Below are 21,942 nucleotides of genomic sequence, written 5' to 3'. Positions count from 1 at the left end.
CGCAATAATCTATCGATACCTGCGTGTTATACACGGTGGAATAGAAAATGTTTCGGTGTATCAACGTCGCGCGAAAGTATCGGAAACAACCGATGAAGCTGTTCGATCAACGCGGAAACTTCGGAAAATACGGTAGCCGTGGAAAGAGCTTCCAGAAAGTCGGGATCGTCGGGTCCAAGTCTTGTGCCCGGTTTTTGCCACCGGCACGACGCGGCGGCCGATAACTCCCGGTGGAGCGGAACCTAGAAATCGGCGGCCCGGGTGGGATGAAATCACGGTGGGCCTCGTTAGACGAGGTTTTCGTCGTGGAGGGTCAGATCTCACGTTCGGAGCCGGGTCCCCGGAGTACGGGAAGAGGTTCGCCGAGGCTCGACGAAGAGCGACGAGGAGAAACTGACCGCGGAGGCGGCGGAGAAAGGAAGGACGAAGGACGGGCACTGTTGAGGCCGCTCCGGCAGCGCCACAGGACGTTAAGTACGTCTCGTAAAAATTCCATCGAGGCAGCGTCATTTTGCCGTGTCGCAGGGACCACGGTTAGGGGGTTCGGATAGGCAGGGCTAACCTGGAGGCCGCCCATGCACCTAACCCGGCACGGTTAGGCTCGTCCCATCGAGGGGAGTTGTTGCAACCTCGAGCTAACCGTGGTAGGGGATTCGAACGATCGCGCTCCCACCTCCGCATCGGATCGAGGCGGTCGAGAGAGAAGCGCCTGCCCATGAAGGAACACCGGCCCGAGATTCCCGTCCCCGTACCATTTCGAGTCACTGGCTTGAACTGGCCTGATAGCGAGCCTCGAACTCTCGTAGCTCGTAGCTCGTAGCTCGTTTCAACATCGACGTATTGACGTTTCTCGGCCGCGAACCGACCGCTCGTTTCGCATGCTAGCGTCAATCTTGACTGGCCTCGGGACGATCGGACTCTTCGGACATTGTGCGTCATAGCTGTGCTTCGGTGTCGCGACGAGACGGCGAAATCTTAGACGCGAGTGAATCAGTTTCTCGTCCGCTGTGGAAACGGAGCCTGACTTTTTGCCACTGGAAGACAGAAAAGTGTAGCGAACTGTTCGAGAAGACTCGGTGACTCGACTCGGTGCTCCCAGTGGTTCACGTATCGTCTTACCGTTCGTCTGCTCCGTTTCGCGATTCGCATCGAGAATTTCAGGAATGACGGACGCGCAACGGTGGAAGACTCGAGAGATTGTGATGTAACGAAAACCGTCGAGACGATGACTCAGGACGATCGACGGCAAGTACAATGACAGTGCACCGTTGAAAACGTAAACTAACTGCGTGAAATACTCGAGCGGCGATAACGTGTTGGATCGTTGGTGAAACGGGATGACTCGATCGGTCCGTGGGAAGTAGCACCGCTGCGAAGCATTGGTGACGATTCGATCGAGAGTACCGTCGGTTTTCGATGACTTCGAAAGAGATCGGTGAACGTTACGGGGGTGCGCGCGAACAGCCACGCGCCAATAGAAACTGCGGCGAGGAAATATTCTAATCCGTCGCAAACGGAGCGGGACGGAGATCGAAAGAGCCTATGCGCTGCTCGACGCGTCGTTGATCGCGGTAACAAGTTCCTTTCGCGAATCGAAAGAGTCGAGGAGACTCCGGAAACAGTGTCCCGGCTATTATCCTTCCGGAATGTGTACCACGGAAATGACGGAATCGTACACGATGTCGCCGTCGACGACGGTGTCTTCCAGTGGCACCACGCCAGGCTGCCTAGGCTCGCCGGTTCTCCGACGGACGCCTTGCAGAGGGTCTCCCGGTCGGGGTGACGCTCAGGACGACGAGGACGAAATATCCGTCGGTTGCCCGAGTCCTCTGCCTCTCGTGGTGGTCACGCCGAGTACCGAAGAGGACGAGAGACTCTCCCGATCCAGAGAAGAGTTCGCGGAGAGACTAAGCCCGCGAAGAAGTTACCCGAGAGAGTCCGTGATCGACGACGAGGATAGCTACTCGAGAAGTGGCGATTACAGGATGTCAAATGGAAGAGGTTTGCGGACTCGCGAGAGCAGCGGCGGCGAATCCGTTACAACCTTGAGAGAGGACGAGGAGGACGAAGAGGACGATGAGGAGATGGACAGCAGAGCTAGCAGTAACGGTGCCTCGGCGGCCGGTGCCACGGACGATTACTTCAAACCGTTGAAACGTCTCAAGATGGTGCAGGTGCAGCATTCGGACGAGGAGGACGACAGGGACCGGGACGCGAACGAACGAGGAGTAAAGTCTTTCAGTATACTAGACATCCTGTCGCACAGACCAAAAGCGAAAATCGTTCGTCCCTGGGACACCGTCGAATCCGGTCTCGGCCACCATCACCGGCATCATATCCATCAGCAACAGCAGTCGCATCATCAGCACCATCTACATCATCATCATCACAACCATTCCACCGCGGCGAGAGACCTTTCTCTGATGGGAATGTCGTTGGCCTCTATGTCCGGCTCCATAAGCGAACCTCCTCTCAGTAGCTCCTCCTCGTCCGGACGAAGCTCCGTTTCCGATTCCGGAAGTCCGGATCCCCTGGCCCATCATCACAGTTTGCACCACGGTTTGCACCATCCCGCGTTGCATCATCCCGCGCTCCAACAACAGCAGCAACAGCAACAGTTCAAGAGGAAAACCTCCCAGCAACACGGCTCTCAGAGCGGTCATCACGGAAAGAGGACGACGGGTCAGGGAAGCCCCCTCGACGCTCTCTTCCAAATGACGAGCAAAACGTTCGACGCTGGCGAGCACAGCCAAGGTGAGTACGTAAAACCGAAAGAAAGACCAACTTCCCGATAAATCCATCGGCTGATCGAAAATACGTAAAGTACATCCAATGTTTGCTCGAAACGAACAACTCGTGGATTGGATCGGCGTTACGTGCTGAAAACACGGAAATTAGCATGAAAATGTGATTGTGGTAGAAACTGATTACGGGTATCGTGCGCCAGTCATCGAATAACGTCACGACACCGGAAAAATAACACGTGCAACGATGCGCCATGCAACTCTGATGATCCAAATTCTCAATGCTAATAACAGCATTCTCATTGCCCTCTCAAAGGCACACGAACAACTACTGTTTCAAGTCTGTCGACCAATATTCCTTCAAACCGCTCCAAAAGTCGCTTCGGTTCGCGTTGATTGTACCGCGGTAGCATGACGTGATCTCTTCATCTGTTCGTCAACCATCTGTGACATCCGGCGTGGAACAGCACGCGAGGGTATCTAATAAATTCGTATTTAACTCGTCCCGAAGTGAAAAATGAACTCTGCAAGGCTATTATGAAATATATCGGAACAAACGGAAGCGTTGGTATCGATACAAATGTAGTTCGTGTACTGCCAGATACGTGTACGTACTTTTGTATGTCGAGAGAAAATTTCAGGTATTATAAACTTGTGCCGAGAAAGTTCTGCGACAACGTTGTCGGTTCCTTTTTCTACCGAATGAATACTCGATAGGGATTCATGTCGTAAACGAGATCTTTAGAGGCTAGAAACTCGTGCATCGGAATCGCCGAGCACGTTTCGAGTGCTACTCCTCGGAAGCACGCTACTACACACTTCTACGAACGCTACTAATATTAGTAGCTGTCCACGGTGGTTGTTACGAGGTGCACCGTAATTGAACGACGACGACATCTTTTCTTCCTTTCCTCCCTCGCGGTCGTCTGTGGCGCTTATTTCAGCGATTCTTAGCCACCACTCTCCCGACTCTTCCCCGTCGAGTTTGTTCTACGTGTCGATCCTAGACACGGAAGTATCAATCTCTCGCAGCGGTTGCAGCGAGATTGCGGGGACGATTGATGGCACACGAGGGACAAGTACGCGATTACGCTTCAAGCTTAATGGAATACACACCGACGAACGACAAACGTGTTCTCGCCCCCGCGCCATTGAGAAAGACGTCGCGATCGATGTTTATTTCGTTTCCCAGTCAATGGAAACGCTCCGGACGATTTATGTATCGTAGTAGATTGTTGGTACCAACACGTTTGCGGCTAAATCTTATTCGTTTATTCTTTGGAATTGTTCAGAGAGAGAGAGAGAGAGAGAGAGAGAGAGAGAGAGAGAGTTCCCTTCAACGGCGGTATCCGCTGTCCATTTTTCTGCGTTAAAATTTGTAACGATTTACACAAGGGAAATAACAGTTCGTCGTTCAGGTACGTACCAATCGTGCGCTGCTCTATTTTACCGATGCAGCTTTCAGTTCCCCTGAAATTGCTGGTTGTAAAAGATCCGTCTGCGGTTCATTGCTCGCGATATCCTTCGTCGCGATGCCCCATACCCCTAATAGAATTATCATTTTAAAAATAAACCAATCTCCGACCGGCGAGGTAGCGCACGGGATCTTTGAGAAAAAAAAATTTGTCCCCCAACCCCCCGGGGGGGTAACTCTAAAAAATTGGATTTACCGATGGTATTCGTTTAAAATTGACGAACAAACAGTGCGGGCCGTCCGCGTCGGCAATCTCTCTTCTGGTTCTTTAATCCAATTACTCGAGCAGTAAAAACCCGAGCGGGAACGGTAGACGCGCTACGGACCACACAAACGCGCGAGTCCTTTTCCCGAGCCTCCTCGTTCCTCGTCTCTCGAAGAATCGTAAAACCCAGTTTTCCGTAACTCGGGTCCCCGCGCCGGGGGTTAGGCCACAAAATTGAGTTTGGCGTCGTTGGCGGGATTAAAATCGCCGAAAAAGAAACGCACAGAGGTACTGAGCAATAATCATCGTAAAATTAAGGGTTTATGAAACGAGAATAGCCGAGGGGTACGGGGAGAGGATCCTAGCGCTCGAGGGTTCTTTCCAAGGACCATCCTCGTGATCGTTCATTGTTTACTACGGGTTCGGCAAATTGTTTTACAACCCCATCCGCTATTGTGTTTGTTCGAGAAAAAGGGAAACGATTCCTCAAACCCCTGCTTCTCCCCCCCCCCCCCCATGCCTACCAGTGCAAACACCAAATTTCTTCGGGAGTGGCGCAAAGCGGATTTCCTGGCGCTGTTGGAACGTTATCGTCCATACTACGATTCCTTCCATACACGGAGTGACCGTAATAATTCAAACGGTTAAACAGCGAAACGAAGTGTTGATAAGTATACTTACGTATTATCGAACGCTGGACTAAAATAGTCTTTGTAACGGTAGCAAAACGTCGATATAGCGAGACGTGGTCAACCTGTAGATCGGATAGCGTCGAAGATCAAACCTTTCGGGTTTTACATCTTTTAGTCGTACGTCGTTGGTCGTTTTCGAGTCGAGGATACGCATGGAATTCTTTCACAAATTAAGAAGAAAATATTTGTATCCGGTGTCGCGTTCGTCTGTAAGCTTTACCATATCAGGGGTGGTCTAGGGTTCGCACTTGTTTACACGAGCTAGCGGAGGAAGACTCCCGATTCGGTAAATTGCCTAGCCAAGTCGGGTTTTGTTAACTTGGAAACTACGGCAATGCTCGGATCGGTCGGAGCATCGATAAGGCCCGTTCATCGATCTCGGGCGTCTATGTAGCATTGTAGCGACACGCGAATCGATCTGTCACGGTGGCACGTGGACTGTCGCGTAACAAGGTCGCCGCAGGGGTCGAGCGTTTGTTCTTGGAAGCGCAGGATTTCGATATTCTCTTTGCCATGTCGGCGTCGGTGGCACGATAATGAGACAGAAAGAGGACGCGACCTTAGGTGCGCGCGGATTGTTCGAACATCGGGATGTATTCGTTATTTTCATACCGCAATTTCCGTTCGCGTCCAATTACACGCGCGGACAGAAGTACAGAGGAAAGGAAGCAGAGAAAAATCGTTCGGGAAGAGGGGCACGCGGGGCGATGAGTCGACTTCTTTAAAACGTGCTCCTCGACAAAAGGACAGTTTCGCATTACGTTCAGCGGCGGAGGGGGTCGTCGTATCCCGCAAAAGGAGCCCACGAGAGCCCCGTCCTTGCACGTCGCTCGTCCGTTGGCCGCGTACGTGGTCGCGCCCGCGTGTTCGTGACAGGACCAGTACAGTAATTTTAGGCCTACCTATACGCGACCGATTTCTACACGAGTAATTTAGTATGTGGCGCGGCGTGAGCATATGTCTCATTTGCATATAGCGTGATACAGAAAACACGAGCAAGGACTTTCGACGGCGGCGACGGTAACCAATATCCGAAACGCATCGACAAAGGGTCATCCTCTCCGGCACACCGCGCCGGATCCGACGCGATCGAGTCGATCAGACGAGGAACACTCCGTTCTTCCGCACCAGGAAAAATCCAAGTCCTCGCCGCGAATTCTCGGTCTGCGCTTGTAAACACATTTTTTTTTTTTTTTAGAGATAATAATAATAATAATACTTTATTTACGGGCTGCCTGCCCTTGATATCAAGTACAATGTGATAAGATGACCGCAAGAAAAAACAAAAACAAAAATGGAGACGAATACGGTATCACTACGATGTAACGTGTTCAACCTCGATTGCGCATCTGCAAAATTTCGACTACCGACCTTTTAAAAGCTGATGGTGAGCCATGAAAAACATGGTCGTAAAAAAACATACAGTTTCTTGAAATCTCTAAAATGACAAGAGCCGTCAGGTTGCTCTCCATGTTCGAAGTACGAAAGAACGTAGAGCAGGCGAGACACCAGAAGGGAACCCGGTGCCCCGGGCTGCGTGGCATAAAATCCGGTGCACGTTCGCTTTACGCAATTTACGATACGTTCTTCGAAGGGGCTAATATTAGGCAAAGAGGCAGCGGCTCAAAGGTGTATTATACGGTACCGTGATTGGCCGCACGCGTATTGGAAACTCCCCGAAATTAACGATACCTGCTACGATCTTTGGATATCCAACGAAAGTTTGTCAAATTTGTTGGACATCGGCGCGACAACATTGACGCGCGATAGTTGTAGCTAGCTGCGAATGAAATCGCTTCGCGTCGAGAGCAACGAGTTTCAACGAATTCACGACATTTCGAGCCGGCCGATGACGGTTCGTCTCACGTATCGCTTCCAAGATATAAATTCATCGTTTCCATTGTCCCGAAACCTTGCGAGTCTGCTGGGGGTGGTGTATCGTGCGCTCGTGTGCGCGATCGAGGCAGCGTTCGTAGATCGGTTTTTGCGGGATGATCGCGACGGTATAATTCGTTCCCTTATCCCGAGCCACCCGGAATACGCATAAAATGCGTTGTTCACACGACCGATCGGCCCGACAAGACGGCTACCTCCTTCGAACCGAGGGTTGCGGTCTCGGGACCGGAATTACGAATGATATCGAATCGAATCGCTCGTAATATTATTCGATACGTGTTCCATTACCGGTGAGCCAGGGTCTCTGGGATTCAAATTAGATTACCGATAGGTTAGGTATTTCTGATCATACGTACCTCCGTGTCCTGCTACGTTCCTGTACGTACGGGCATGTTTTGCTCTCACCAATATTTATACATACATATATATTTACAACCATATACATATACATATATATATATATATACATATACATCGTATATGTGTATACATAGAGGTCCATGCGCGTGTACGTCCATACACATTTACAGAATAACAGAAGAACCGACGGAACAGGCAGACAGACGCGGCCAACGAAGCCCGAGGCCCTCTACAACACGGTAGCCTCACGTATCCGCAATTTACTTCTGATTATTATGCTCTCTATACTTACGCGGCACTCTTATCTCTTCTTCGTTTTCTTCGTGTTCCTTCGCTCCTGCGTCTTCTGCTTCTCTCGACGCAGATACGCGTTCTCTTTCGTACTCGTAGCTGCATCGACGCGACGATGCCCTGTACGAGAATCGAGGCAGGTATCGATTTACGGCGGAACCCAATCGTTAGATACTCGACGATATGTGCCCACTTCGACTGTCTACCTCGAAGAGGAGCTTTAGGAGGCACCCGTTCCCGCAGGTTTACGCGTTCCGAATAAAACGTGTCGTTCCGGTATGGTGCGATCTCGTCGCGAAATTCACGCCCGGACGAAGCTGTATTCCATTCAACGATGCCGACTCGATTATGTGTATTACTGTAACTACTGATTAAATATCGACGAGATATCCGAGAAATTTCTCGGTACGAAACGGCTTCTGGAAACTCCAGAACTGTCGCGCGGCAACGCGACAAACACCGAAAGGAACGATCGGCGTTCGCAACGGTTAATAAACAGCGTTAAACCGACGCCGATTCGCCTGGTTTAACTCGCAAACGAGGAATCGATCACGACCGGATACTTGGTTCAACGATCTTCGATTCGCCCGGCTCGTACCAGTCCTTCTCGAGAGGTCTTCCGATCGCTTTTCGTTTACGCGCTCATCTCCGTTTACATTCATTGTTTTCCTACAATTAATACAAGTAAACGTACGTCAATCATCGCGTCGAGATTCGATCAAATTTGGAGCAAAATCGACCGATGTAAAAAATTCGTTACAGTGATTCGCTGGTAGAGATTCTCTGTACCGGTTACGCAACGTAACATCTCAGGCTACCAGTCGGGAGGTTAACAGACCTATCTTTTCGTAGATATTAATTACGCTTGTTATTTTTCATGCTCGAACTGCTGGCAATCATGTTTCTCGATTGGCGCGCGTCGGTACGTGTCCGCAAACGCTCGTTACAGCGACAAACGATCGGGCTGGTAATTAACGTAAAAGTACGACATCGCTGGCAACACACATAGAGAGCCGGCCGGTAGCGGCTGAAATTATCAGTCATAATAACGAGCCTTAACGTTCGCGTACCTCGGCTAGTTGCGATGAAAATATTTACGTTGCCTCGGATGATTCTATAATTAAGCCGCGCGGGCGTACGTCGCGGTCGTCGCGGCGAATCGAGCTCGTTCGTTCAACGTCTCATTAGCGTTTCACCGATACGATTGCGCAACGCGATTCGCACGAATCGACGACGGTCTTTTCGTGTTTGAAATCAGTTCGAGGATCCAACCATCCCGTTCTCCGTTCGTTTCCGTCTCTCAGCCATCGTGCTATATCGTTTCTCCTCGCGTCCTTTTCCTGCACGGAGACGCGAGTATTAGTCACGTTCAAGGGCCACTCGAATTTCCTCGGTTACTCGAGGATAAGGAGGGAAAAAAAATGAAAAGATAAAGGAGGGTGGGCCGTTCGTTTCGAGTTGTTGTGACAGTTTGCCGAACAAACAAAACACCAGGTTGCCACTCCCCACTACGAGAGCCCGGATGCCGCCGGAACTTTTTTTCTCGACAGCCGGGCAACCCCGCTGCGTTAAGTGACCATTCTGTTTTCAAACAAGTGTGCATGGTTGGCCACTTCGAAGATATCCGATTCCTCTCGTGCAATCTTGACATGCTTGTTTCTACTTGGCTCGAAACCGAAGAGGAATCATGTTGCGTCGTCGCCGTTCCTCTCAATTTCTCGAGAAGGACAGAAAAACCTTCCCGGGTTTGTAGGCCGAAAATTGTGTTTTTTTTTTTTTTTTTTTTTTTTCGTGCGATACGGTGCGACGCGTTTTCACGTTAAATATTAATCGTCGGCTGCGCTCGTCGCATGCCCGGTTTCATCCATCTCGAAAATTTTCGAGATCTTACGACGGGCATTAAGCGTACTATGTTTCTTTCGTTTCTAATATTTCGCTCATTCTCGCGGCACGAGAAACTCCAATTATTCCGAGCGATTTTTGTTTCGCGCGTCTTCGCGGAGACAGAGAAGGATAAGCGACGAAGAAATCTAGGAACGAGTCGAAGGAAAATTACCGAGTGACGAATAGGTTCGTTTTTAATTCGAGTCGCCCGGGACGATTACCGGGTGTAAAATATGGTAGTTTTAGACCGGTGGTGGATTCAATTCATTTCGTGCACGGTTGCTTGCTGACTGGCCGGAGCTGTCGAGGATACGCGCGACTATTAATGCACGCAAGAAGGACTCGATTGGCTTGAAAATTATGATTCTGCAGCGGTTCGTGCAACTTTGTATTACAGCCTGACACAACCGTGCCAGCGAAATAAGTAGATACACGTTATAATAAAACGTCACGGCCGGCTAAATTGGACGTAAAGAAATGTTAATAATATTATTTTACTTTGGCAAGGGTAAAAGTTGGAGGGTAAGAAAAGGAAAGGTGCGTTCGAATATGACAAAGCCAAATCGTATCGAGGAGAATTCGTTTCATTTTCCACGCGTAATTTTCGTCCCGTACAAACGGTGAAATACCCGCCTCGCTCTCCTGCAATTTTTATTATCGACACCTTCTATCGGTAATCGTTAAAAGAGCCCTCCTATGCAGGACGGGCTATACAAAGAAGCCCGTCGGTCTTCAATTCCAGCGAAACGTGATTCGTTGTTGTGCCATGTTTGAGCAATTCCATTCGCGCCGCGTAATCCTGGTGCCGTTCCTCTCGACAGGATTTCCTCCGATAACTCAACGAAATTAGCGAGAAACCCCCAGGCGGGCAGTATTGCGGGGGAATAATTCTCAATTAGTCGGTAGAGATCGCGAGTCTCGCTAAGTCGTATTTATGTTAGTCGACGGACGTTCGTCCGCTTCGAGTCGGCTTCGGCTTTATATTAGACTGCGCCGGCGGAGATTTATGCGATCGATCCGTCTCAGTTTGCTCGTGGATCCCCGTGTCCAATAATCGTTCCAGCCATTCGTCTACCCCTCTCGTTTCGACGCGATGCGACGCGACGCGTCTCACCCTCCGGACCGACAGCTCGTGATTTTCCTTAGCCGATTCCACCCCTGCTTACGTTTCAGCCACAGAACGGCGAGACGCGTGCCGAGGAGAATCACTCCCGTGTGACACGATCGAGGGATGTCTCCTACGGTGGGACTGGAAGGAATCATCGCCGACCCTCCGCGACAAATAGAAATAAATTTCACACAGATTACGATGGGCTGCGCGACTAAACGCTCGAGCCGACTGACGCGGTTATCGGATTTTCACGAGTTTTATCCAGACCTTCGTCTTCGTATTCGTCTTCGTATTCGTCTTCGTCGCTTCTTCCCTGCGAGGCGCCTTTGAACAGATCGAATGTACACTAAGGGCATTTAATGAAATTAAGGGCTCTCGACGTGTGTCAAACGTGAAATGGAATTCGATACAACGGACTGTACGGTCCTCTTTCTCTTGTCTGGTACAAATAAACAAATAAGGAAGAAGGAAGGTCTAACGTGCGATGAGCGAGGGAAAGAATGGACGATCTTTGGAAGCCGATATAATAGCTTTCACGGCCGGTACGACGGGGCAACCACCGTTGAAATTGATTTTCGCGTGTCACGTATTTTTCGGCAGGGCCCGGGCTGATTGTCAGAGGATGCCCGCAGGAGCGGCTCCTTTTTGCCGCGTCGCTCGGTCCCCGTCCGCATTGGCCGCTAACGGCGCGGCGTACACGCGAAAAGGGAACGGGGTCCGCCGTGCACCGCAACTAGGGTTGCCAACTGCATCGAGTATCGGACAAAAATACATAAAAAATACATAATAAATTACCGCCTGTATCGTGTACACCTTACTTTTTCGATTCCTTTCCGTTTGTACAATAGAGCCTTGCAACGGATTCGATCGATGCGAGAATTCTATCCGTATAAAATACGTAATACGAATATATAAATACGAACTTGACAACCTTAAATTTGTTCACGGTCGTCATTTCACCAGAAATGAACGTATGCCAAAGCGAACAAGGACGGAAATAGCTGAGAAAAAGGATTGTCCTTTCCAAAAAAAAAAAAAAAAAAATGAAAAAAAAAATGGTTGGCAACCCTAACCGCAACACACCGAACCAACGAGCAGCCGGAACGGACGGAAAGGGAAAGGTAGAAAAAGAAATGCACGCGGACACTGCACGCCGCGCCGCGAGAACGCGAACGAGAAGAGAAACGAAGAGGCGAGAAGCAAGAATAGAGCCATAAAGCCTTTTGGAGGCTCGCGTCAAACCGCCGCGGCCCTTCATTGTTTCGAATTCGAGACTTCCGTTCGAGAACCTTCCCTCCTGCTCCTTTCGTGGAGCCCTGTTACATCTCCCGGCTATTGGTCGAAGAAAGACGCGACAGAATAAAGACGTGAAGCGGTCGAGAAATTGCCACCGAACACCGTCGATTCCGGAGAACCCTCCTTTCAGCTCGAACACACGCCTATTTCTCTGCAATTAGATTCTCGGCGGAATTGGTGCGCGTTCGTGCTCCCATTTTTCTCCTCTCGGATTTTTCTGTTTCTTTCTTCTTTTTTTTTTCCGTTTTGTTTCATGCAAATCGAGTAATCTTCGCTCGCCGTAACGTTCGCGATGCCTTCCACGAAACTTTACGGTTGTGCTAATTCTTCCGGCGTGGAGGTGCTAAGTGAAACAAAGGGCACGGTGCTGCGGATCGGCAAAGAAACGCAGTTTTTTTCGCTGTATGCAAACGATTTTATCGCGTCCGAGATCGAACAACTTCCTGCTCGCGACGGTGGGTTTAATTTCGTGTAAATCTCATCCGGGGAACCACGGTGATCCGCTGGCGCATTAGCGTCCATTGTTGGCTTTTCGATAGTCGATGTCTGAATGAATCGAGCGTAACGCGATACGCTGTTCGTCGAGGTACGTTTGCTGCAGCGGTAAGTGAAAAATTAGCGAAAGAGACAAGCTTTTAATCGCCTTTCACAGAATCTGTTCCGCGAAAAGAAGTCGGGATAACGATCGCTCGCCTATTCAAAATTGATCGATACAGAACACTTAAAGCTTCTAGCTTGCAATTTTCTTGCACGACTACCGATGCGATCAAAGTATGATGTATAAGCTCCTTTCTCTCATAAATTATAGACGTGTTCCTTCACACTTGGGTCTAACTTCGACTAAACCGCGACCTTAGCTTAGGGTTAGTTCCTAACTTTACATATAATTCATAAGCTAAATGATGTCATAGCAGGGGATGTGATAAGCGTGCCGACGGCAATTTTATTAATGAGATAGGTTGTCGCGTCATTGCGCATCTCGGAATACCCGTACCCTTTTAAATCGCCCTCGAAGAGGTTTCACCGTGGATGTTACATTGCATCGCACCTTTTTTAGTTCTATGTTTCACGCTGTTCGGGCCTCTAGTTACGAAGAAACAGACGCGTTCGCGCCGTAAAGGGAATTATTCGATGGCAATTTTTCGACTGTCGTCGCCGGAGAAAAATTTCGAAAAAAAATTTAACGACGGATAAAAATTCTCTCTTTTTTTTTTAAATGGTTCTGAACGCTTTACGTGCGACGAGGGTACCTTTCTTTCTTTCCGGCTTTCTCTGGTCTGGTCACAGGAAGTGTGTGCCGACCGTATCAGAGGTATATTCGTAAACGTGTTCATTCCCGATCGAAAAATGAGAAAAGGACAACAAGGCTGCTCAATGTTAGTTTTACGGTGGCATACGTCTGCCATTGGTCTGAAACGTGCGTTTCCTGTTCCGCAATGGGTATGTACATAGGTAGGTACTGTCGGTAGATCGTGCACATGCTCCGGTCAACGCGAATGTCCGTATGTCCGTGCACGAACGCATACAAACGCGATCAGAGCACGGAAACGTGCCGGCGAGAATGAAGAGTGTAGACTCTACATCTACACTGTAGAGGCTAATCGATTCCCGAGTCATTAGCGCATTAGGCATGATAGCGTTGCTCGATACGGGAGCCCAGAACGGCCATGTTTGTTCTAGATTAATGTCTCATGGACATGAACAGCAGGCGTTTCGTATTCTTTAATTAGACAGTTCGGTAACTAACCGTAAGTCACGTAGCTTTGCAGAAAAGAACCGACGCGTTTAATCTGAACATCTCTCGGAGCAATTTTTAAAACGTCGCGAGCCAAGTGGCAACGCGCTGCGATTGTTTAAATTGATTTTGCTTTTGGCGCGATACACGATCGCGCGGCAGCCGACGGGGGTGTAGTTTTAACGCGTTGATATGTCGAGTAATTTGAATCCTGTCTGCGAACGATCGTGTCGTGCGTCGTAACAATTTTATTCGCAAGCAATACGTACACGATCGCCGCGACTTTAATACATAGGAGTTTTCCTTTTTTTTTTTTTTTTTTTTTTTTTAAATATTTTCGTTAACTTTGGCCATACAACTTATCGTATACACGTTGGCATGAAAATGTAGCCTCCCGCGTGGGATAAGAAAAAGTATCGTTCTACGACATAAATGGTATAATTGCTCGTATTCTCGCGGTTGTAACAGCAGTGCTGGAAACTTGGTTATTCGTACGTTACGCTTATCAACTAGTCTCCTTACCACCGTTCGTATATAGCTAAGCGATCGAACAACCCGGCTAGAACGCGGTTGAAATAAATAACGAATAATTCGCAAGTAACGAGTCTCGTGCGACTATATCCGCGCATAGCTTCGATTATATCCAAGATCTATATATTAACACGAAAATTCAGGAGCATCGTAACGTTGCGTGTAACAACGAGAGCTTAGGAGAAAAAATGCAAAGCTGGGTTCTTGATGATCCAGTCGTTAACTATCGGGAATCGCGTATCCACGATAATTGCATCCATTGCAATTAAATTAGACGAGGTCAATTACTATCGACTTTATAGCCGATCAGCGGAATGATTTATTCCTCGGCGGAACCTAGATAGCGAATAATCCGTGTTTCATAAAGGGTTGAACGCAATTACAGCGAGGTCTCAGTCGTTAGACTCGTACTTGCTAAAGATAGGAAAGGAAACTAAAACGGCTGGCTTGTAATTTCAGGTCGTTAAGAGCAGCGAAATTTTTAACGACCGGCCGACACACTCGCGCACACGTGAAACCCTCTGGTAACCGAGTTCGCTGTATCGTTGCTAACGTTATCGATGTTTCTGTTATCCGCTGTAGGGGAAGCGAACGTGCAAAGTGGCAAACAGGTTGCGGGAATATTTAAAAATTTGCGCGAAACGACAAGCTGGATCGGTCGGAGCAGCGATTCGCGAACGAAATCGCGAGGTCGCAAATCATCGGCGATCAGTGTCGTGGGATATTAAAGCCGATCCAAACTCGTTAGGGGATTACAGCGGAGGGTGGGGTCGTGAAATTGCTGTAAGGAACGGCAGAGAGCAGGGATTCCGGTCGAGCAACGCCGAAACAGTTTTATGTTTAAGCAAAATTCGAGCGCGCATTAAGACCCCCGATACTGTTACATGATTGAACTAGAAGCAAGGCTCACCCGCGGAGGTTAACGAGTGTTAGCTGTTGCCACATTATAACGAGATATCGAACGAACCGCCGCCGCGGTATCGCGTTTCACCCTTAAAGGGCGGATATTGCAGGATACTCCGACGGAGGTGGAAGGGTGCAGAAGGTTGCAGAAGACGAGGAAAATGTTGTAGCTACCTTCGGCTGCCGACATTCGAGTATCCGAGGTTCAGCCGAGAAGCACACGCGATCCTCATTATAGAGATGCCGTGTCGTGATTGTTACCTCGCGCTATCCGCCTATATATTATCTTTTCATATCGGTTAATAACAACGATACGCTAAATCGTTCCACGAAACGATTTCAACGATTCCCTTCCGATAGACGTACGCGCTAAATAGTCTCGAGGGATAAACGAGTTCCTCGTCGTCGAAGGAACACGTTTTCCTCGGATTTATTCGGCGAGTAGTAGGTGCACGCGATACTTCGGACTTTCGAAAGTCGCGGGAGTCGCGTCGGGATCCCTTACGTCTCCGGTATCGATTCGACGACGGTGACAATGACAATGGCAATGGCGTTCGCGTGAAAAACAAACGATCTTCCTCCAGGGGTTGCAGAAGATCGCAGGCGTACCGCGAACATGAGCTTCTGTTTGGTAGCGTGGATCCGTGAGTGGTGTCGCCATCATCGGCGTCGGTGTACCGTCACTTAGTAACGGGGAATGGTAGCGAAATAGGCATCACCGTCTCATTCTATCTATCGTGTCTCCTCGACCCCGAAAACCTGCGACATCGTGGGCGGAGGCGTCACGGAACGACGCAAGGGGATGATGTCAGCTGCGCGGAGAGGATTGGAGAAGGGTGGCAAAGCGGCGGCGTAGTAGTGGATGGGGGTATCGGTGTCGTTGCGAGGAAATCGGTTGGAAAATGGGAAATCCAGCGGCCTGGTGACAAATGGTTGATCACCACGAGAGAAGCTTAGCTCGTGGCGTACCGGTAGCGGGCGCTAGACGAGTTCGGGTTTGGGATAGGGAACGGGGGACAGGAAAGAGGGTTCGGGGCAAAGGGGACGATGTTCCGGGCAAATACGCCGCGGTCATTGGGCGGGAACGTGGACGAGAAAGTTCGCGAGTGGCAGTGGCATACCCAGACACTTAGCAAGGGTGGATACAAATAAAAATTATTTCCAAGATTTTCGCAAGATTCACGATTCATTTTTCTACATATCTCGACTCGAAAATACAACGGACGTATACGTTCCCGCGTTTAATGGTTAAATGTACAAGGTTGGTATGTCACTCGTGAATTTAACTGAAACAAGTTGACTCTGTCCGATACGTGACATTTCTATGGCGAGAACTTAATAGCCTGATAGCGTGTTCCCAGCGTCAGCGACGGTAATTCGCCGACGACATTCCTGCATTGTCAAAAATAGCCTCGTCGACGTAGTTTCATCGATCGGGTCTACTCAGGAAACACATGACTTTTCCTTGGTTTGCGAAATCGCGAAGAGCGTTACCACCCATTTCATGTACCCCGCGTACTCTGGCGTTTTCAGGAAGTACGTCCAGCAGACGGTACGGGGATAAACGTGGACCAGGAACGCGAACGTGATGCAATAATGGCACAATTGAAATTTTACAATCTTCGAGTGTGTGCTTCGACGAGCTCTATTTCCAATGGTACTACAGCAAGACAAAATGACCATCCGAGCTGTGAACGTATGGAATCGCTATCGCGAATACGTAATGCGCTCTAAAATTCCTACAGAATGGGAAAAGGTCATCTGAAATTGCAGAGCATTTATGTAGCGACACTAAATGTCGTATCACATCCTTACACGTTGTACTCGTGGAATGGAATGGAATGGGAAAATATTTCGAATGACGCGGGTATATTTCTTTGCACACAAGGTAACGTAACGTGGGCTTGACGGATAATTTTATTGTTGCTCGGTATGCGTGCACGGAATTATTCTCGGAAACAATTTTTCAACGCGTTCGAGCTTGTACAAAGTTCGCGTAACGAGCGAAAAGAATAGTTACCTAGTTTAACGTTAATGCTATATAATAAACGAGGAAATATCGAAATCGGCGAACACGGATTTCTTCGGGATCGATAAAATTCAGTCGAAACATTGTTATCGGCACCTTTCGACATCCACCGAAAGATAGCCTTTCCGCGAGAGGATCGTTCGCCGAATACCCGAGGAAAATGTATCGGCATAGCTGAGATTTTATTAAGCGAACCGATGGCCGGAGCTCATAAATCGGTCCATTTATTTTACGCAGCCTGGTATTCTTTCGTCGCTCGGAAAACCACTTTTCCGGAGCACGGCCGCAACGACGAGCTTCCATACAAGCCGAGAGATGACTGGAGAAATAAGCGCTCCCCTCTTATAGGTTCCAGCGAAATGCTACCGGCGGTTTCCTGTTTTCTGGGAGAGACCCTTCGCGAAGGTTCGGAGCGATAACGCGCGCGATAAAACGGGAAATTGCTGAATTCCTGCGGAATAATTAAGTGGCGCCCTTGGGCGTTTGAAATACTCGGAAAAAATACATATATGTATTTTTTTAATAGTTGGAAACGTAGGATAGGTTTGTTACGTGGTAATTTTAACCGCGGAACAAAGAAGAAACGTACCAAGTCGCTTGCAGCATCGAGTGGAACGAGTGAAAATTTAGCAAAGCGCGCGGTACCGTTTTAAGTTGAGGAACAGTGGCTGCCGGAGACACGGTAAAATGGAAAATTACTAAATTCCTGGAGGATAATTAAACTTCAACCTCGCGAGCCGCGCGAGCGTGTCTCCAGTGGTTTGTACTCGGCGTCAACGCGAACGAAGCATTTCTCCGCGTTACAATTCAGACACCGCGAAAGATAATTGTATCTTTTCGATTTCCATTCACGGTTGCTGTGTGTGCCGCAAGGTAAATCATTTGTAACTTTATGGAACGTCGATTCCTTGGATAAATAATCGAAATGGTAGTTTATATTTTTGCTCCTTGCAGCGCCTTCTTAGTTTGTTAACGTTTAGACCACGTAGAATATGGTCACTTTCGGAAGTTAATCACAAGTTAAACAAAAAAGAAAGGCGTTGCCAAAAATGTTATATACCAGGACTCGGTCGTGTATGAGGACGCATTGCACGGGGGCGATAAAACGGAAAATTACTGAATTCTCGGGCAAATAATTAAACAACACCCTTGGCGAACGCGTTGGCACCCCTCGTCCTGGTACGCGCCCCGTTCATCGGATTTATTGCCGCTCTCGTGGATCTTACGGCCGTTACGAATCGGTTACACCTTTCCGCGCGAGACGATTAACGCCACACCCTTGCTGGAACAGCGCACGCTGGCGCGAGCATCTCGGCAAAGACACGGGGGTCGGTAGCTGGTGAAGCAGACAAATAGCGAGAGACAAAGAGACGGAGCGGTAGAAGGTGGAAAGAAACCAGAGGACGACGAAGAGGGAGATCGAGAAGGCGGGGTGAACAGAAAGAGACAATGTGCCGGATAATCGCGCGAAACGATTTGCTCTTTTCACGGCCGATTAAGCCCGCAATCTGTTGGCTGAGCGGGGAAACGACCGAGGGTGGATAGACGTTGAAATAATACCTAGGATATCGGTAGAAAACACTGGACTGTGCCGATACTTGCTGCAAACACGCCTTGAACTCGATAGCGCCGCTCTTAACGAGAAGTTTGATGGTTTTTCTCGCGATCCGGTATACGTCAGGTTTACCGTTTACCGTTTACCCCGCGTATCGGTTGAGACCAGTAGCATTTGTAATTAAAGGTGAAACTCGATGGGGCACTAACGAGCACTTCCGCAGCTCAGTCTCGAGTAGAAGAATCGGATTACGCGAAGCAGTGTCGGACGAAGATGAAAAATGGATACTTTGCGTCGAAGAGTAGCTCGTTGCAGCAATTGTTAATTCGCCCTAGTATCGATGACAGATCGGCGATTCGTTCGAACGTGGGTTGCTACGAAGAGCAGCCATTTTTGTACGTCGAACGATAAGCAGAAGTGTCCCGCGGGCGAACGAGGCTTCTGCTTCGAATCACAAGCAGCCACTCGTGCGGGCGGCATGTTTGAGGACTTATCTTGGTCTCTGGTCTACCGCTGTTCCTCCCATGAGCTTGAATATGGTGCCGTTAGCCTGTTCGCCGCAGGCAACCTCCATTCACGCATCCAATTTAGACGTCAATGATGCAAATAACGCATTGGGTTCCTTAATCGATCTTCGTGCCGATCCTGCAACGTTTCCTTCCCGCATGCCGCGTACCGCGTTTCTTCTCTAACATGCTCATCTCGCGTTTTCTCGTTGGTTCCGGTAGTTTGAATTTTTAACTGGGCAAACCGAGTTGCTCGATACTACCGTTGATTATTAACCCTTTGACTTACGATCATCCTTGTAATCTCGTAACGTATTGTAACGAGTCCTGTAACAAGATCGAGTTTAGATAACGCAAGTTTCGGACACAAACAAGTCGGTTTCCGTTGCATTCTATTTTCTCCGATACACGTGTATGCGTTCGACTATTTCAAGCATCGCGTTAATTATCGGGCCAAGAGCTGTTCTCGTCGCAATAAACGAAACGTACATGCTCCAACGTTATCTGCGACAACGAGGATGAGCGCAGAAGGAAAAAGAGTTTAACAGAGTGCACTGCGGGAAGCGTACTCTCGACTGTCATTAGTCGTGGCAGCAATTAGGAATATGTTTGAAAAGTAAAACCCGGCTGGATCGTAATTCACACAGGGGACAAGAAAATCTTTTATCACCGTGTCGTCAGCGTCATCGGTCCGCGACGCTGGGACTTGGCGGTGCTCCAATGTCGAGGGAGTCATTACCTAATTACCCGTACCGTTTCACGATCTTACGCATCGGATTTAGTCGAATGCCAAACATTCGTCTTTTCTATTCCGTCGATTAAATCGATTTCAAGTCGCGGCGATTGCTAGTTCGTAGGCGTAGAAAATATTTTTGTTTCAACAGGAGTCGTCGGAAACAGCTAAACCAGTGGTTTCGAAATTTGCTGAAAGGTGTCGGCCAGCCGACAGGACGAAAACTCACCACTGGAGGGGTTGTACTCGGATGACAAAGTTAGCCGTATGTTTCTACGTTACAATTTTTCCTCGGCGTCTACTTGGGATTTTACGACATACCTTTTAGGGGTCGTACCTCTTACTTCGGACAACGCCGGGCTACGCGTTCCCAGGCCGGGGGCATCGAGCAAGAAAGAACAGAAATACGTCCAATAAAAGTAATTCGAACGACGGCCAGTAAATGACGTCGTCGAAACTTTCGACTACATTCCATGTAAATTGGACACGCGCGCCTGCTGCATGACGAGTTAGAACTCGCGTTCGTTTTGTCGGAAATAAACACCTGCTAATGTCCATTAGTCGATTCCTCGTGGATACAGATTTTTTCGGGCCGCGTGGATGGACACGGTTTAATGGAATGGAAGTAAGTACGTGTGCCACTCGAGCAACACCGAAATCGCTTCGACACACCGCGACCGGTCCGCGTGTTTTGCCGATTATTCACGAGCGAGTCGAACGTTTCTTATTGTTGCGAACGATAGAATTTAATTACACTGCTACCGGCGCGGGCGTTGATCGATCGACGTCTATCGGCGAATGCGGAGAACGAAAGACAACTCGATTGGAAACGGTCCGAATAGACGCGTCGCGCCGTTTCGAACAATGCCGACTTTTAGCATTGGCCAAGTAGGATGGGGTCCGAAGCGCGAAACGTTAGGGAGTGTCCCAGACCGGTTATCTTCGCACTCGATAATTTCACGACGAGAGGGTGATTTTAAAACTTGATCTTCGTTCACGAGAAATCCGTCGGTGTAATGGAAAAATTCTCCGGCCTACGGTGTTGCGTGCCAATAATTATCATACGCGTGAAACGTCGCATGTTCGCTACCTCGCGTATGCTTCGTGCACACCGTGGTTCTTATGGTCGCGCAGCTCTTTTGCCTGGTAAGTGAATCGATTCTTGAAATGTAAGCGAAAAACGCTGACACCAAACGACATTATGATCAGCCTCTTCGAATCCAGCGTACAAGTTCTATACCCGTCAAGGTATCTCGCGATGTGTCGTTGAACATTGTCGCGGTTAAACATTGTCGGATCGTGAAATTACCGTTCGCGTTGCATCGAAATGCTTCGAGTTTCTTTTTCCAATTGCACGCTCGATTTGCGTACTCTATACTCCATTATATAAAGTCAAACATCGTTCCAGAGAGTGATTCAGATCGTACTCTTTTTTCGATCGGTCTTTATTCTTCTCGTAACCGAGTTACGCCAACACTTGTACAAGTTTCTGCGACTTGATAAACGAAGTTGTACGCGAATCGAAACTTTATCGCACATACTAGGTACCTTGGGAAAGTGTAATACAAATAGAGCGCGTCGGCGGATATGCTACGTATCGTGAAATGCATTTTTTTTGCGCTCGACGATTTCCATCGCGGACCGTCGGCGTCGCTGGCTAAAAATCAAACACCTGCTGTTCGAACTTGTCGCGTCGGTGCAACGATATCGATTTCCACGCAGCATCTGCGCCCGCGATTAGTCGCGGATTATTCCCACGAGCTCGACGCTTCGTCGAGCGTCCAATTACGGCGGCCAGGACTCAATCTAGTGGAAAGTCGGGGAAAGCAGCGACGGAAACGCAATCGGTTTAGCCACGGTGCGTGTAAGTACAGGTGGTGACGTTTGACACGGTGCACCGGCACGATCGCGTCGCTTCCCTCTCCCCTCTCGCTCTCTTTATTTCTCTCTCTCTCTCTCTCTCTCTCTCTCTCTCTCTCTCTCTCTCTCTCTCTCTC

General features: G+C 48.9%; 1 protein-coding gene across 2 annotated transcripts in view; it reads left to right on the top strand.

Annotated features, from left to right (window-relative positions):
- Window positions 1-739: 739 nt before the first annotated feature.
- The window catches only part of LOC128890738 (uncharacterized), a 36,304-nt gene continuing 15,101 nt past the window's right edge, over window positions 740-21,942 (top strand). For both annotated transcript variants that reach the window (XM_054149532.1, XM_054149531.1), the window contains exon 1: window positions 740-2,754. In XM_054149532.1, the coding sequence (XP_054005507.1) occupies window positions 1,647-2,754 (1,108 nt within the window). In that variant the 5' untranslated portion in view covers window positions 740-1,646. The remainder of the gene's footprint in view (window positions 2,755-21,942) is intronic.

Source organism: Hylaeus anthracinus, unplaced genomic scaffold (assembly GCF_026225885.1).
Source record: "Hylaeus anthracinus isolate JK02 unplaced genomic scaffold, UHH_iyHylAnth1.0_haploid 12001, whole genome shotgun sequence".
NCBI lineage: Eukaryota > Metazoa > Arthropoda > Insecta > Hymenoptera > Colletidae > Hylaeus > Hylaeus anthracinus.
This window is presented reverse-complemented; position numbering and strand designations above follow the sequence as displayed.